This window comes from Blastocystis sp. subtype 4 (assembly GCF_000743755.1).
Source record: "Blastocystis sp. subtype 4 strain WR1 chromosome Unknown seqid_1054, whole genome shotgun sequence".
NCBI classification, from domain to species: domain Eukaryota; class Bigyra; order Opalinata; family Blastocystidae; genus Blastocystis; species Blastocystis sp. subtype 4.
Genome location: NW_014568493.1, coordinates 1 through 860, shown reverse-complemented (window position 1 = coordinate 860; position 860 = coordinate 1). Strand labels below are relative to the sequence as shown.

The window sequence follows — 860 nt, the reverse complement described above, 5'->3', positions numbered from 1 at the left end:
CTGTATGGTCGTAACTCAGATACAGATGAATGGACACTTCTGACCAATGTAACTGGTCTCACTTATTCTACTGCTGGTCAGAAGAGAAGAATCTATTTCTCTAACAATACTCCTTACAATCAATTCAAGTTTGAGAACTTTGGTACTGGTGATTCTTCTTCTTGCACTTGGAGAGTTCAGTCTCTGGATCTGTTTGCTGATAATGCGATGGCTGATATTCCTAACTTCACTTATGATTCTTCAGTCACTGTATTCAAGGATATTGAGATGTCTGAAGTGATTCCTCAGAATGGAGATCGTTACTTCAACTTCAGAATCAATCCTTCTCTTCCTGCTGGCATTGTGTTGGATCCTTTTTCTGGTTGGATTTCAGGTACTGCCACTGTTGAGAGTACTACTCAAACTTACACCATCACTGCTACTAAGATGACTGGAGGAGATGTGACTGCCATGATAACATTTGAAGTGGCTGTGTGTTCTGGTACTCGAGGATTGATGACTGTTCGATTCAGAGCTGATTCTTATAAGAATGAGAATTCATGGAAACTGTATGAAGGAAGAGGAACCTCAGGAACTGTTCTTCAATCATTATCTTCATTCCCTGTATCAAGTGCTTATTACTATGTTGATTTCTGTTTGAATAATGGAATATACACATTCCAAGGACGTGATTCATTTGGAGATGGATGGCAGGTTGGAACTGGTTACACTTTGACTGTTGATGTTGGAGAGATGGAGTTGGATATCATGGAAATGAATAGTGGAACGAAACCGATCTATGTATCAAGTGTGTTCTCAACATATTTCCCTTTCCAGATTGAATACACAGATTGGAAGGTGATACAGAGTGATGTGTCAAG

General features: G+C 39.5%; 1 protein-coding gene across 1 annotated transcript; it reads left to right on the top strand.

Moving 5' to 3' along the window:
* Window positions 1-207: 207 nt before the first annotated feature.
* Window positions 208-841, top strand: JH06_5759 (putative acetyl CoA synthase subunit; the record flags this gene model as incomplete). Its single annotated transcript, XM_014669150.1, has 2 exons — window positions 208-735; window positions 764-841. 2 exons carry the CDS (start codon window positions 208-210, stop codon window positions 839-841), a joined length of 606 nt encoding a protein of 201 aa, XP_014524636.1.
* Between the last annotated feature and the right edge of the window lie 19 nt (window positions 842-860).